This window comes from Limanda limanda, chromosome 15, assembly GCF_963576545.1.
Source record: "Limanda limanda chromosome 15, fLimLim1.1, whole genome shotgun sequence".
Lineage (NCBI taxonomy): Eukaryota > Metazoa > Chordata > Actinopteri > Pleuronectiformes > Pleuronectidae > Limanda > Limanda limanda.
This window is the reverse complement of record NC_083650.1, coordinates 22,704,316-22,717,051: the sequence shown is the minus strand read 5'-3', so window position 1 is coordinate 22,717,051 and position 12,736 is coordinate 22,704,316. Positions and strand designations below refer to the sequence as shown.

The window sequence follows — 12,736 nt, the reverse complement described above, 5'->3', positions numbered from 1 at the left end:
TTGCTCTTTATCTTATGACTATATTTTACCTTTATCCTGTGAATAAATATTAGCTGTATAGTCTATAGAATCAATAATACTACAACTGTTTCTTTTAATTGGAATGATGTATATCTTTTTGACTCAGACGCAGGGTCAAGCCCAGAGCACGACCACAGAAAGAGACAAAACAGGAAACCAGCCGTTAGAAAAGTGTGTGAAGTTCATCTTGAGATTTGAAATAATGAAAAGCACGAATGCTCAGGAAAGGGAGAGGACGTGCCAGAACTAATACAATGAAGTGTTTCATGAAACGTGGTGAGAAAAAGAAATAAAATCTTACTCTAAGTCTAATCTGTTGTGTCTCTCCGCTGTGGCAGACTCCCTGTTTGACAAGGCCACAGTAGTGGGAACCCTGGCTGTGTGTGTGCACGGGTGCGCCTGTGTGTTTGAAGCAGGGTATCACAACAACAAGCGTTAGTTAAATCGCTACCCAAAACGCTCAAGGCCAACCGCATGGGGAAGCAGGGACAACACGAGGGTAAATAGAATAAATTAAAGGGACTCTTACCTTTGTTGCATTTGAGAATTACAGCACATTCAAATCATCCCGCCTTCCTCCAATGCCCCACCCCCTCGTTCCCATCCGCGGTGTTTTTTTGAAGAAACTTTATTTACAAGCAGACTTTCAACCTACTGCCTCCGCGCACGCACGTGAGTTTTTGTTTACCAAAGCAATGGATTCGGATTCAGAAGCACCGGTAAGTTATATACATTTACATTCACAAATGATGACGGGCCCGAATGCGCCACAAGAAGCAGACGGAAAACCTGCATGTCCATGCAGCAAACAGACAGGTCTGTCGGCCAATAAGGTCCTTCGGTCCGAAGAATTTTATTGGTTGAAGTTTTCACTAAATATTATGAGAGTGAAATAATTGTTTGTTTTTACTCCTGGTGGGTCTGTCTTGCATTTTAGAGTGTCATTACCTTATTAATACCAATTTAACCTTATCCAAAAAAAGTGTAAAAATGCAACAAAGGTAAGAGTCCCTTTAAGGCCAGGAAAATATTAAATTAATATTACAATAACAAAACAAATCTGGCTGGAATCTGATATATTTAGAAATTTGAAATCGATTTTTTAATTTTTGAATTGGTTTAATTGTAAATAATTACTGCATGGTAGTGACATTCAAATTATCCTGTAAGTTACTATAGAAATATGAGCCTTTTTTTCTATCTGTTTCTAACTGTTGAACTTTGGAGGCATGGAGAGATACTGCCCCCTGTTGACGGAGGAGCTGGACTACTATGGAGTTTTTACTGTAGAGAATATCTTGTTAAAATTATATTTTTCACCAGTTTTTCACACAATATAAATGATCGGTGATATTTTTTACTGTTGTAAATGAATGGGAATAAATATATGGAAATAGTATGTATTCTCTGTGTAATTTATTATATTATATTTATGGTGTGTCCATAGGTGATTAGTGACCCTTCAATAACCTACTTAAGGAAATGAGATAGACGTTTCTATTGTATCAGTGTAATAAAGTGAGAAACCTATCTATCAGTCTGTCTGTCTGTCTGTCTGTCTGTCTGTCTGTCTGTCTGTCTGTCTGTCTGTCTGTCTGTCTGTCTGTCTGTCTGTCTGTCTGTCTGTCTGTCTGTCTGTCTGTCTGTCTGTCTGTCTGTCTGTCTGTCTGTCTGTCTGTCTGTCTGTCTGTCTGTCTGTCTGTCTGTCTGTCTGTCTGTCTGTCTGTCTGTCTGTCTGTCTGTCTGTCTGTCTGTCTGTCTGTCTCACTGTCTGTCTGTCTGTCTGTCTGTCTGTCTGTCTGTCTGTCTGTCTGTCTGTCTGTCTGTCTGTCAAACAGTCAGGTTTATGTGAAGAAATGTAGGACGACTCACAGTCAGTCAGTGGATCCACTGCTGAAACCCTTGTTAGAAACACTTCTCTTTGCACATTACAAGAAAACAGCTTTCTGGATGAAACTTTCAGGAAGTCTGTTAAAGTGGATGAATACTTCAAAGAAAGTGATAAATGTATTTGATCTTTGGCCATTTTTAAGAGACAGGTCGGTTTCAAATAAGCTGTATGAGAAGAAATGTTTCCGCCTCAAAAAACAACTGTGAGGAAAGATGCAAACGTTAAAACCACAAGAAAGACCAGGAAGACGTCAAAATGATCATGCATCACATGTAGTCTTCCTTTCTGTACTTTTTTCTGTCTCTTTCTTGTCTTGTCCTATGCTTTGATTTCTATATAAAGAGACTAAGAACAGGATTGTTAAACATCAATGGCGGGAGAGACAGTCAAAAGAGAGCAATAATATCTGAGGTCTCTGCTAAAAAACACCTGAATGTGTTATTTTTGCAACACATGTTTCATGAGACACATGCCACACCTACATATGAAGTAGACTGGGGTTTATGGTGTGGGGGGGGGTCCTAATGCCCTTAGCCATGGCTCTTATCTTAGTGCAGGGGTAGCTGTCCTGTTCAGAACAACAACAAACCCATCCATTATATCCTGTACAGAAGTAGTGAACAGGCGGTGGTTAATTGTTAGGAAGGAAACCGACAGTACAATGTTCTGTTTCTTAAAATATATTAAGTTACCGAAATAGTCAGCTTTTTCAATTTCCTAAAAAATGAACTGAATAGTTATCATTAGGTAACTTCAACTGTGCTGTAGATTTTACTGTGGATAGGTCCAGTGAACCCCATCCACAGTCATCACAGAGTCTCGCTCTCATAACACATCTAGATCTGATTGACACATGGAGGATTAAACATCCACAATCAAGACAATACTCATGGCTCAGAAATAACAAGGTGAGTACAGGCAGACTGGACATAATTCTCATTTCTCAAGATTTTACATCCAGACTTATTCACACGACCTTAAGCCCTGTTGGTTTTACCGATCACCATCTGGTTAGCATAGATTTAGTAATTTCACCAGGAAAAATGGTTAAGTCCTACTGGTGTTTCAACAACAAACAGTTGCAGGACACTACATTACAAAAAGAAAAAAAACTGATTTCAGTTCTTTAGAGCTCTGGTGGGAATTAAGCAAGGCACAAATCCGTCTGCTGCAGGAAAAAAAGCTGAAATGTGAGGGTTGATGGATGCTGTTAACCAGGTGGAATCAGGACGAGCACCAGGAATCGATGGTCTCTCTAGTGACTTCCTAAGGAGGTTCTGGAACATCATTGGCCCTGACTTGCCTGTTGTCTTATTGGAGTACCTTAGAAACAGGATCCCTCCCTGTTTCCTGTCAGCGAACTGTCATTTCCCAGCAGTCGAAGAAATAAGATTTGGCCTTACTTAAAAACTGGAGGCCCTTGGCTCTCCTATTTACTGACTATTTGGTGCTTTCCAAAGCCTTGGCAAATAGACTTAAAAACATTCTGGAGATAATTGTTCACAGTAATCAGCCTTACTGCTTCTCAGATCTGAAAATTATGGACAATGTTTTTCTTTTTCGGGATGTTATTGATAAATGTAAACACTATAATTTTCATTGTGGAATTGGGTCTTTAGATCAGGAGGAAGCTCGTCTGTCCTCTTTAGAACAACAGCTAAAGCTACTTTTCTGTTAGTCACAGAGGCAGTCAAATGTTGGCTACTGGTTATTAGAGCATAAATAGAGAGTTATGCTTTATTAACATATAGGATCAAATCAATTGTCAGAAAGGAGTATTTTTCATCAGGCTACCTAAATGAACTTCAGAATTACAATTGGATCAGCTCATCCTTCGGGGGGATTTCAACTGCACTCTGGATTTCACACCTGGACTCTTTGGACACATGGAGGACTAAACAACCACAACACAATACACATGGGTTAGGGCAAGCAATAATAGGTGAGCGCAGCCAGATTTAACAGAATCTACATTTCCCAGAATCTCAGTTCCACACTAGCACACAGTACAATAAGCCTGATTGGTTTTACAGAGCTAAGTTCCTTTCTGCAGGAATGGGTTAAGGGAACTCTGGTCAGGATTTATTTCCTCCAGTTGAGGGACACGGATGCTCCCTGCTCTTATTTCTTCAAACTGGAGAGATCGGTGGCACAAGAAGCAAATGACTTGCCTGGAGCTCATGGGAGGCAGAGTGACCAATGACCAGAGGGAGATGAAGAGCCATGTTATGGATTCTATGCTGCCCTCTTTGGGGTGGAACAAACCAGCATGGAGACCCTTGAGGAGCTCTTTGAGGAGAGGGCTGGTCGGGACTGTGAGCTGATGCTGGAGTTAACCGTTGCAGTGAAGCAGATGACACCAGACCCTAAAATCCTCAATTGATGGCCTATCCACAGATTTCTATCAGCAATTTTGGAGCATCATTGGTTGGGATTTACATTAGGGGTGTTGTTGGATTATTTGAACACAGGATTTCTCCCTGTTTCATGTCAGCGAGCATGAAATAGGGAGCCTACTGCCCAAGAAAGGAGACCTGGCTGCTCGGTGGTCTGTCAGTACCAGGTCCTCCAGTCTTTTCCGTCCTATTGTTGCCTCAGCTAATGCTGACAAGGTGAACATCTTTATCAATGATCAAGCTGATGTTGGCCATCTGCAGGATAACTTGTGTCTATATCAGAGGGCTTCTTCTTCAAGGGTATATTGGATATAACATTTTCCGTGGGGCAAACATGGACTAAAGGTGCTTGGGGAGTTTAAGAAAAAAGACCTGGAAGGGAATTAAGGAGAAGGTGTGTGCTTGGTTGTCTAAATGGAAATGGTTGCCACCTCAGTTGTCTTAAAGAGTTGTGGCTTCCAATAACTCTGCTCTCTACCTTCCAGTGGCAGAAGGAGTGCAGGGTCCGATTGACATCCAGTCTAACATTGCGTCGTTGAGACTCCAGACTGCACAGGAACTTCTCCATGGATGTGGTACCTGCTGCATGGACACTGCTAGACTGTTGCTGAGATTGAATTGGGCGACAGGGAGATGACAAGCAGCTCTTTTATGAGCAGAGCAAGTTGGTTTCACTGATTAGTTCAGTGTCCCAGCTTTCAGGCTTTTTTAGCATCTAAAAAGGTGATTTCATGGTCTTGGAGAATTTTTTCTTTTGCTCTGTTTATAATTGGCCCAACATACTGCACCAAAAAGAAGGTTGTACATACAATTGTGAACTTTTTATCCAGATCAGTCAAGTCGGCCATCTGGCTGACACTCAGGAACAAAGCTTAGGGTGCCTGTGTGTAATAGTGTGGAGCCAGTCTTTTCCTGGCTCCAGTTCTGAAGGGACCCGATTCTGTGGACAATATACAGGCCTTTAGTAACAGATGGACTATTAGGTGTATTTCATTTTATGTTCAGTGGGGGGCAGTGGAGAGCTGGTAAAACATTTTTGATAAGAGAAATCTTATGATTAATTGGTTTTGTTGTTTTGCTTATATTTGTTTAACTTTTTTGCTTTTGAGTGATGCTTTAGAGAGACTTCTGTTTTCTCTGCAATAGTCCATAAAGGAACTTGAAAACCCAAACCATCTCCTCTCATATCATATCATATCATATCATATCATAGTATCTTGCCTTTTTATTAGTATTTAACAAACTTATTCCAACTTTACGGTCAAGTCATTCACTCCTCTTCTCCCTCCACTACGTAATAGAATTACAATTTTGGTGCGTTCAGTTCAACATACCATGCTGAGGCATGACCGACAGTGACCGGCTTGTTGAGAGCACCAGGGGAAGCAGCTCTTTTTTTCTCAGATAGATTGGGGTCATGTCCCTACCCAAACTTTTCTTTGCCAATCGCTCATTACACAACAATGAATGCACGTACACACAGAGTCAGTCCAGTTCACCATGAGGAGGCTAACTTTATTGTCAGTGACTCCCACACAGTTTGCTAGAAACACTGGACTCTGATCTACAGGTCCACCATTAATCTCACTGTTTTATTAGCGTTAAGATTAAGTAAACACAGAACCCAGAAGTGCCGCCATGATAGGATTGACATCTGCTCTCACAGATACTTTATGACACTGTATGCTGCACATATATGAAACTCTATGTATGAAAACTGACGTGACAGGGCATCTGGCTTTATGGTCCTTGAGCCCGGTCGGTAGGGGAGAGTAAAGTTGAACCGACCAAGGAACAAAGCCCACCAAGCCTGGCGCAAGTTAAGCCTGCAAGCAGTGCGAAGGTAAGAAAGGTTCTTAGGATCCGACCAGACTATAAATGGGTGAGTGGAGCCCTCAAGCCAGTGCCTCCATTCCTGCAAGGCCAGAACGACCGCTAGCAGCTCCCGGTTCCCCACATCATAATTTTTCTTGGCAGGGGAGAGAAGAAAGCATATGGATGCTGCTTCTGGTCGGAGGCATAGACCACTTCTTCCCACTATTTAGAACTGAGGCCAATCTATCTCAGATATTCAATTGTAAAAGTCTAAAATGCAGCTATTAATTTTAGAGGGGGTGCGTGTTTGATACTGAAAAGATCATATTTCTACCATCCCACTTAAAAGAGCATCACAGTGCCAGGAGGACACTTTTATCAGTGGAAAGAAAAGTAGCTAAGTTGCCACAGTGAATATGACGTCATGCCAAATCTATGGAAAGGTTTACCATTGTTTTCTCTGAACAATAAAGATGTCAATATAAAGTTACGTACAACAATTTCATTAAAGGTTAATATAATTACATCACACCACTGGTCAAAAGGTTTAGGAACACCCAAAATATTATTTTCCCATTTTAACTGATAACGCTAAACTCCAGTTTAAACTGCCCGTGGTTGAAGAAAATAGGTGAACGGAAAATTATGTACATATCCTGAAAGCTGAGCATTTCAGGGATCAAATTAAAAGGTTAATTTACAGATTTCAAGATGATCAAGCTTTGATAGTAAATGCAAAGTAAAAATTCTGCTTGTGTCAATAAGCTGTGTGATGTATTATTAGCACAACACAAGAAGTGGTGTTGTTTATTTCTAGTTGGTCAGAGCTTCATTCTACAGCAACATACTGACAGAAAACATTAGAAGACAAACAGATGGAAGTTTCACAGAATGAACTGCAGCTCAGTGTCCAGGCATGGACCTCATGGAGCTGCTTTAGGAAGAACTAGACTTACGGTGAAAGCAAATCAAACTACAAGTGCAACACATGTTGGAATATGCTTTTTTTATCACATTTTTTATTTAAATTACAATCTGTTTATTTGTTCTATTGCTTCTGTACACTGAGAAAATGAACTATGTCAATGTATATAAGAGAATATAACAAAAACTGAGGGGTTTTAAAACCTTTGAACCGCAACAATGTTTCAGTTGCAATAACTTCTTGTGACCATTAACTCTCAGACTGGTCAAGGTTCATATAACACACATGAATGCATGATTTATGTGGTGGGAATTCGTATTTAATTCCCTGGTGAGGACATAAACCATCAGACTGAGTGATCAATTAAACGATATCAAAGTATTTAATTAATGGTAGAAAAACAATTTACAGAGAATAGATTTGAACACAAACAGAGTTACTAAGCAAACACTTGGCCAAGCGGGGCAGAATCCTCAGCACCACTGCAGTTATCAAGGATCTGACAAATGGCGGGTGGGATGTGCCAGCTTTTACGCACGTCATCCTTCAATATCATGCAGGCAGGACGTGTCCAGTGCTCAGACATTGCTCAGAGGATGGGCAAAATGCCCCCCTCTCTCCTGAGTGTATAGACACTGGCAGAACATCAAATTATCACAAGGACGTTTAGCTTCAAACTAACTAGCATTGCCTGATATCAGGCAGACGCAAACATTAAGTAGAATTTATAAAATGATGTTTTTCAGGTCAATCCAACTGAACTTTGAGCAAAGCTATGTCAGGACAGAAGGGTCTGTCACATTTTATTGTAGAGGACAGTTAGATTCAATAATTTACATGACAATTTACATGGTTGAACATGAAGTTACACAATCTACTTTTCATTACTGCACTTACACTGAAAGATCTAGTTGTCCATTTCCAATCACATGTATTTATAATGAATGAGGGTTTTGCTCTCCTCATGTGAAGTCTCATGTGTAATGGGTGTTTTGTGAATTGGCAGGTCATGGTCTCTTCCGCTCAGGGTTTTGAACCACAAACAGGGCAACAGTCCCGTTCTCTCTCTGCCACTGGTACCTACAGAAGAAGAAGCCATTTCAAGTTTTCATATATCAAGTATCATGGAACCTAGGTTTGCCATAATTGTTAATGCAGACTCACTGGCTCTGTTCAGGAATAATGAAACTGTCTCCTGCGGAAAGAGTTGACTCCTGGTCATTCATGGTCACTTTAGAGGATCCTTCCTGAGACACGGAGAGAAGGTGAAGGAAGGAAAGAAAAAGTTAGAAAAGGTTGAGATTTCATAGTGATACATCCCTCTTACAAAGCAAGTGAACATTTAGAAAACGTACCATCTGCCAAATCCACACGTCACTCTGTGGTACTGTTGTCTCTGTCAGACCAGGTCCAAACACCATCACCTGTTTGGGTCATAAGTAAGAGAGTTATTCGAGTTCCCTTCAAGTTCTTAAATGTTTCTATATTTACGATGAAACCCTCTGTTGCATATGTTCATATATCATGCTCTACAGTCACAGGGGATTTCCACAAGCAGTTGAATATAGTTTACGGGTTTCAGTAAAAAGTGAAAAAAGGTGCATTCTGTCAGTAAAGGGTAGGTAGACGTTCCCAACAAAACCATAGCAACTTATATGTATGTATAAAATAACTGGCACGTGAATACAAAATAGACTGTGTAAACACCATATAGACTTTACATGATTTTTACTTTTTGACAAAGTGTTTCTGGGTAAATGTAAGGTCAAGCATGACAATAGATTACACAGTTTTATTTCCTTGTATGCTTCAGGCACCAATAACTGGTAACTTATGCAATACTGGCTCTTAGTGGAGGAAAGGGAGTGACAAGTGGCCATCTCTAAAGGAAAGGAGCAACACATTTGATTTTTAAATACTGTACTTAATACAACAAGTCATAGCTGAAGTTTGAGATTATGTTAGAGCACTGACATTGTGTAAACCAACAAAAATTATATAATGTATTTCACATTCACACATTTAATGCTGCAGGACTACAGTAAAATGATGAAAAGGTTCTCAAAAATCTGGAGGGATTACTGAAAAGCATAGTTAAAATATATTGTTATGCTTGGGGCACATATCTTGGAATAATGAGGGACCTGTCATCCATTATATCGTCTAGCAACACAATAGGAGACAGGTTCAATGCTAGCCCACTGCTGAGCCTCACAGCTCAACCCTTTGGACTGACCACAATGTTATTGCTGTTTTTTAGAAATACCTTTGCCCTTTGCTCATGTTGGTAAATAGGTAAACTTGTCCTGACAAGTGGCAAGTTGCCCAGACAAGGGGCAAGTTTACCTAACCCTAAGCCTTTGACAAATCTGGTGCCCAACTGTGAAATACTGCTATGGAGTTATTACTGCTGGTATAGAGAAGAACTGCTGTTTTATCCAATAACAATGGGGTTAGAATAAAAAATCCACTCCCCTCTTTTACAAAACCACAAACCATTATTTGGACTAAAAAAATGAACTGATTAGTTTGAGGTTACAGTGGCCTCACAAATTATGTTTATGTGTTTATGTGTGTCTTGAACCTAATCTACTAAAATCAGCATGAAGAAATGACTTCAAATTTAGTACAGACACTCACTTGGACTCAAAGATGAGCTGATTCCATAGTTTTATTTAAGATTCAGTTAGGGCTATATCTTGTTTAAAAGTTTTGCTACTTTTGGCAATATGCTTTTTTCTACTGCACATATTTATATCTTACCTTGAGAGAAATACAAATATAAAAAAAATAAACACTAACTACATCTTTTATTTCATTAATCTTGAATGTTAAACACTCCCAAAACAATACTAGGGTTAGGGGAAATGGTCTAAAAATTAGTTAGTACTAAAAAATAATTTTAGGTTGAAAACATTACCTCTGTCTCAAACTGAGCTCCGAACATGTCGACGGGCCTGCCACTGGCCAGCGACGGCCTCTGCTTGTCCAGCCAGTCTTTGAAGCAGAAAGGCGACATCACGCTCATGGTGTTCATCTGGAAGGGAGGCGTCCTGAAGACTTCATCTGTTCATCACACAACACCAGTACACACTTTAAAGCGATCAGACTAGAAATCTCGTTACCTTGTTCAAAATAACAAGAATCCAAAGAAACTTAAACTCAACATACCCGGATCAGGTTTTCCTGTTTTGCACTGCTTTGTTGAAAAGAATCTGCAAATAAAAAGTTAACAACAACTGTAATCAAACATGTCAAAGTGATCTGATGGTTTGTGAGCGTGAATGATGAAGGATGTCTTTACTCTTTAATTATTGGCACCAGTTGGGTTCCAAGATTCTGACAGTGAAACCATTTCTCAAACAGGATGTCAGTGGTGTTGTCCACATGGTACCTGAAAACAGCAACACACAGTCAAAGAGGAGGAGAGATGAGAAGAGAAGAGAAGAGAAGAGAAGAGAAGAGAAGAGAAGAGAAGAGAAGAGAAGAGAAGAGAAGAGAAGAGAAGAGAAGAGAAGAGAAGAGAAGAGAAGAGAAGAGAAGAGAAGAGAAGAGAAGAGAAGAGAAGAGAAGAGAACCTCAGGCAGTCAGTCTCATTCAGCAGTCGTCTCCTCTCCACCACCAGCCCCACAGTGTTGGCCTGTCTCTGTGGGGAGTGGGGTATCCGAGCCGGCAGCAGGAACATCTACAGATGAGAAAAGAATGAATTACAGTGATTTAATTACATACATTTTGGTTTGTAAAAGTGACCAAAGTTTGTTTTTATTACAATAAAATCCTGAACCCAAAAGAAACATTAGAGCTCACCTCTCCCTCTCTGATGTGCACATCCTTGTGTTTGCCGTTTTCAATCACTTTCAGACACATGTCTCCCTTCAGCTGGTAGAACAACTATTTCAAACACGGAGCCAAAGACAAAAGAAGAATGGCACTGAATTAAAATTGTCTTCCCTATAACCACTATTCTTTGACCCCAGTTAAATACATCCCAAGGTCAAGGTAAGATGCGGAGAAGCCATACAAAAAATTGGAAAAGAGAACAAGGGTGCAAAGAAAAACCGACTCTAGTTAAACTTTGCATTTCAAAAACAACTTCAATGAGACAGAGGAAACACACACACAGTGCGGTAATTTGTGCTGTTCGCCCAACCGCTCTACCCCCTGAGCCACAGACAGTCCCCCCTTTGTTATGCTCAACTAAAAATGTCAACCTCTAAACAGCCAAACCAGTTCTTCCACAGTGGTCAGCAAATGTTAGTTACTATACCTAATATGTCAACACCTCTGTTTGTAGCATCTTGGGTATCAGTTATCAGCCAACAGCTGAGATTGAATAGGAACATTTTAAACTTTAATTTTTTCTTAGGATGTGATTGTTCATTGGACATTGCTCTCATAGCATGTAGCTGCCTAGTTAAATGCCTTAACTTTAATTTGGTAATCAATCACCATATCAACTTAAATTAAAGACTGTGTTTTAGAAATCTAAACACAAAATGATGACCTAATGAAATATATATATATCAATAAACTCAGAGTTTGCATTGAAAAATCAGAGTGTAGTTTTATTGGTTTAAATCAGGAGGCATCAACACTGCTGCAGACACACTTATCTGTAGAGGAATGAAGACCTCTTATAGAATATATCAGTCCTGTCCTCTCACCTCCTCCCCTTCTTCTATGTGATAATCCTTCCTGCTGTTTGGACCTCCGACAAACATGATATTCAGCTGAAGAAAGTGCCTGAGGAATTAAAGACAATCATTTACTCACATGTCCTCAAATAATCAGTGGAAGTTTATGGTTGATTTGTCAGAGCAGCACTTATTGTGTCAAATAAAATGCAGCGTGCTCATCACATGACTTATCAAGTTGTTGCAAAGAGGAACTCACACACACACATGTAACCATGTGGCTACTATAAAAACATTGAAGGTTTTTACTCACATGAGCTTGTTGCACACTGGCGGCAGAAAAGCATTCTGGTTCTCTGCAATCCAGTTTTCCACATTCACAAGAAGAGGACTGTTACTCATTTTGTTAAAGTGATCGGCTTTGTGCTGTTGTGTCAGGGGTCTCTGGCCAGTCTCTCCTCCTCTATCTAGTTCAAACAATGTGACTGACACTGAAAGTCCAAAATACAGAAGTGGCTGTAGAGCCAGTGGGGAGGACAGAAGCTGGTTGTAATATTTTATAACAGTAGGTAGAACAGGATTGGTCAATAACGAGGGGAAGTCATCCTTGGTTCTTCCTCGATGGTGCGCAGGCGTAGTCCAACCTCTTGGCATTGGAATAAGGATATGACGAGTAGCCGTACTCCTCCTCTGATAGTTGCTGGGCAAAATGTTCACTTCATGACAAGCCTTGACACAGCTGACGCCTTGTGGTCAGCTGTATGTTCTGTTTGTGTAAACACTCGGATCCTCTAAACCAAAACAATGATACCCTGTCTGTACCCCAGAACCAGGGGCATCTTGAACTCTGTGTGATGTTGAAAGAAGCTAAGGGAGATATGGTTTCATATAAAAAGTTAAGTATGAGAACAAGTTAAAGTACAGTATAGTGTATGCCCCTAAATTCACAGTCTCACCACAGACAGTGGCTCTTATCAGACCTCTTATCAAGGCAGGCGCTAGACTGACCAGCGTTGTGACTCACACACATTCTAGTTCACTTCAAGACTAACAC

At 40.2% G+C, this 12,736-nt stretch overlaps 1 protein-coding gene across 1 annotated transcript; it reads right to left on the bottom strand.

Moving 5' to 3' along the window:
- Positions 1 to 7,411: 7,411 nt before the first annotated feature.
- LOC133020399 (3-hydroxyanthranilate 3,4-dioxygenase-like) lies at positions 7,412 to 12,222 on the bottom strand. Its single transcript, XM_061086933.1, has 10 exons — positions 11,996 to 12,222; positions 11,713 to 11,791; positions 10,856 to 10,939; positions 10,627 to 10,733; positions 10,353 to 10,442; positions 10,220 to 10,263; positions 9,969 to 10,114; positions 8,404 to 8,472; positions 8,213 to 8,295; positions 7,412 to 8,128 (listed from the first exon to the last, which is right to left on the bottom strand). Exons 1-10 carry the CDS (start codon positions 12,082 to 12,084, stop codon positions 8,056 to 8,058), a joined length of 864 nt encoding a protein of 287 aa, XP_060942916.1. The 5' UTR covers positions 12,085 to 12,222; the 3' UTR covers positions 7,412 to 8,055.
- Between the last annotated feature and the right edge of the window lie 514 nt (positions 12,223 to 12,736).